The following is a 3,747-nucleotide window of genomic DNA, read 5'->3' as shown; positions in this document are numbered from 1 at the left end:
AACTTCAATTTGATCACTTTTTGCTCCATTTCCTAAACGATGCCCAAAGTTTGTTCATCGATTTCAACAATCCTAGAATAATGTCCTTTACGTGTTCACATATATACGTGGATCAACCCAGCCAAGAAACCCGCACGTAGAATCCTTTTAAGAAACTAAGGAAAATGTCAAAAAGATGAGAACCTACAAACACATACTCGAAAACAAAAGATGAAATGATTACATACCAGTTTAGGGCAACATCAGAATCGCCTCCTAGGGTTGGTATTAGTCCATAAAGTACGCGTGATAACCACCTTACTACAATATCACATCACCATGTTGCTTTTTGTTGAGTCTAGTTTCTAGGGTAAACGACAAAAACGAAAGACATTGGGTCTTATTTAAAAAGGAGAAAGTAAATTACAAAGTTGGTCCTTATGGTTTCCAACTTAAAATGATGAAAATGCCCTCACGTAGGGAGCAAATGTGGGACTTAACGAGAAAAAGCAGACGAAAGTAAGGACATAAACCACGAGAAAATTGTATTTTGGTTCATTCATGTGTGTTCGAAAATGATGTCCAAAAGTGAGGACCGAACCTGCACGTTTTTGTAAACCAAAGGCCCCATTTTTGCAATTTACTCATTTGTTATTTAAAGCCAGAAGATTCTGTTAACTATTAACGCCTCATACCAAGGGTTAGGGTTTTGCTAGGGTGTTTGAACTTTGAAGCGGCGAAGAAAGCAGTACCAGCATCTGTTGTCAATTTTCTCGATCATCAATGGCGAAAAAACGAGAGAGACATCAAAATCCAGAACCTTTCTTATCGGATGACACCAACAAATCTGCCTCCAAGAAGCGCACCAAACCCGCTAAACAGCATCAGAGCGAAGAAAAGGTATCATTCTGAACAAACTTTCTTATCTTCTCTCAATCTAATGATTACATATATGTATATAGTTATCAGATGCTATTATGAAATTAGTTTTTCATAAACTATCTCTATACTGCAGCTTATATCGGCGGGCATGAGCTCCAAAATTTTAAAGGAGGCTTTACTTCAACAAAAGGAGATTCAGGATGAGGCAGATGCCGAAAACCCTGATAACATTGTTTTCCCGGAAGAACCTATTACCCAGACTCAAGTAGACGAAGACGATGATGTTGACAACTTTGCTGGATTCTCTGATAATCACAGTCAATTTGGCGGTTATGAGGTTTCCTTCATCCCACACGCTTCATATTGTCCAATTTGTGTTATTGTTTAGCTCATGAAACCCATGTAATTGAGAATTTTGACGGAAACGCAGGAAGAAATTAACGAGGATGAAGAGAAGTTACTTGAAGCCTTCTTCTCCAAAGATGCTGGTCCTCAGCAAACATTGGCTGATGTCATTTTGAGGAAGATCAAACAAAAAGATCAAATGCCTCCAGGTTCATATGTTTTACTTGCTTTTCCACCATTGATTGTGTTGATCACAGTACTTCTCCATTTTTTCTGATATTATGATCACAGTCTAATCTTTTTTTAATAGGTTTATCTGCAGTACTTCAACCATCGCCTAAATTGGATGATTCCATCATAGAAATATACAAGAGGTTCCATACTCATTGCTTCTCTGATCTTTAAAATTTCTATACAGTTAAGTTATAAAACATCTCACTTATGTAATGCAGTGTTGGAGAGATTTTCAAGAAATACACCTCAGGAAAACTCCCATTGGCCTTCAAAAGCATACCAGCAAAACAAAACTGGGAAGAACTTTTATACTTGACAGAACCCGAAAAATGGTCACCAAATGCTGTTTATCAAGCCACCAGAATACTTGCTTCCAATATGAGTTCAAGTAAAGTGACAAAGTTTTACAAATTTGTTTTACTCCCTCGTATCAGACAAGATATACGCAAGAACAAGAAGCTTCATTTTGCATTATATCAAGCTTTGAAAAAGTCTGTATACAAACCATCTGCCTTCCATAAGGGAATCTTGTTCCCACTATGTGCTGTATGTATGAATTACTCAAAACTTCAAACCCTAGTTTTACTTCTAACCAGAGCCCAAATTCATCAAACTCTTTTTGTGTCTTGTAGTCTAGGACCTGTAACTTGAGAGAAGCTGTTATTATTGGAAGTATTCTTCAAAAGGTCTCAATTCCACCACTTCATTCCAGGTATTATATTATATTCCTATTTTTTGTAAAGAAATGTATTGCTACTTTAAGGGAAATATAACCAAATTCTGATGTCAACTTGCAGTGCTGCTCTAATGAAACTTGCAGAAATGGAATATGGTGGCACAACAAGGTATATATATATATATATATTTAGTTTCAAGAATTACACATGTTATGAAGTAGAGTTAAGATAGTGGTTTTGTGATGCAGTTATTTTATAAAGATATTGGTTGAGAAGAAATATGCTTTGCCATATAGAGTTATTGATGCAATGGTTGCACATTTTATGAGATTTTGTGAGGATTCCAGGGACATGCCTGTCATTTGGCATCAGTCACTTCTTGCATTTATGCAAAGGTATAAACATGAACTCACAAAGGAGCAAAAAGATGACATTAATTATCTTGTCAAGAAGCAGAGACATAAACTGGTAAGTGTAAATGGATCAAAGTTGAAAAATGTTTTGTTTTTAAAGTAAACAAGGTAAAAATCAGAAAGTACAAGGACCAGTTTTGTAATATTTTTTGTAAAGTACTGATGTTAATGTAATAATGCAGGTGACACCTGAAATTCTAAGAGAGCTGAATAATAGCAGAATCCGTGGGGAGAAGGAGGATGATCTTATGTCTTTATATATCCTTCCTTTTTGTTTAATTAAAGTTTTACAATTTCCTCATATTTTATTTTGGTAATGATGGAATCAGAGAAAGAATGGAATGTAATGACTTATTCCATTCCATCCAATGAAACAGGTGTGATTTGAATTCATTCTCCTTAACTCTTGTATCACCTTCCCCTGTTTCTGTGATGAATAAAACCATAGATGAAGACCGATTTGATATTCCAGATGTGCCCATGGAAGAGGATTAATTTTCAGAAGCTCACTTGCCCTTTTTGGTAAATTTGCTCTCCTTTTTCTTCTGTTTGAACAGTGCTCATGTGAACAACTAACAAGTAGTAAGTTGATGTTTTCAGGATGCGGATTATTTTATGAAGTGTGAGGAATATAATTAGCAGTTTTGTAGAAAATACTTTGTAGTGTGTATTGTTTTAACTGTTTCTGAAATTATTTATATGTTTGCAAAACTATTTTTTTACATAGGCATAGGCATGTTTGAGGTTAAATGTAAAATTTGACCACTTTGTGAGGGTGGAATGCTAATTTTGAAAGTTGAGAGTATTCTTTGGAAATAAGTGTAAACTTGTCTGCTTCATCTGTTCCTTACCTTTGCATTTTTTTACGTCTTTTCAAATCCACTTGATTTTGAATATATATATATTTATGAAATCCTATGTGAATTGAATTACATAATTTGATCATTGAAATTAGTGCAATGGGGTTATTTGATGATTATATATATATATATATATATATATATATATATATATATATATATATATATATATATATATATATATATATATGGAAAAGTGAATATGTGGTTGTAATGTACCTAAGTTTATATGTATAGAACCTTTTAAATGATGCAGTTTTAAACAAAATAAATCCAATTTCATTTTATCTTAGTTTTGTTTTAATAGAATAACATTGAATTATTAAGTTTAATTATAGAATGAAAAAGATCAATTAT

The 3,747-nt window shown here is 33.7% G+C and overlaps 1 protein-coding gene across 1 annotated transcript; it reads left to right on the top strand.

Annotated features, from left to right (window-relative positions):
• Positions 1–658: 658 nt before the first annotated feature.
• Positions 659–3,376, top strand: LOC145047692 (bystin-like protein). The gene is made up of 11 exons (XM_078996030.1): positions 659–879; positions 995–1,198; positions 1,292–1,415; positions 1,517–1,580; positions 1,659–1,986; positions 2,073–2,152; positions 2,238–2,285; positions 2,366–2,585; positions 2,713–2,788; positions 2,946–3,052; positions 3,131–3,376. Exons 1-10 carry the CDS (start codon positions 763–765, stop codon positions 3,023–3,025), a joined length of 1,341 nt encoding a protein of 446 aa, XP_078852156.1. The 5' UTR covers positions 659–762; the 3' UTR covers positions 3,026–3,052; positions 3,131–3,376.
• The last annotated feature ends 371 nt before the right edge of the window (positions 3,377–3,747 follow it).

Source organism: Lactuca saligna, chromosome 5, assembly GCF_052625555.1.
Source record: "Lactuca saligna cultivar CGN05327 chromosome 5, ASM5262555v1, whole genome shotgun sequence".
NCBI classification, from domain to species: Eukaryota; Viridiplantae; Streptophyta; class Magnoliopsida; order Asterales; family Asteraceae; genus Lactuca; species Lactuca saligna.
The sequence above is the reverse complement of the archived record's forward strand: the minus strand, read 5'-3'. Positions and strand labels throughout refer to the sequence as shown.

Excerpts from the sequence above, each read along its gene's own strand:
- LOC145047692 (XM_078996030.1), top strand. The coding sequence starts at position 763 with ATGGCGAAAAAACGAGAGAGACATCAAAATCCAGAACCTTTCTTATCG. Across the intron at positions 880-994 it reads AGCATCAGAGCGAAGAAAAG|CTTATATCGGCGGGCATGAG; the intron begins GTATCATTCTGA and ends TCTATACTGCAG. Across the intron at positions 1,987-2,072 it reads TCTTGTTCCCACTATGTGCT|TCTAGGACCTGTAACTTGAG; the intron begins GTATGTATGAAT and ends TGTGTCTTGTAG.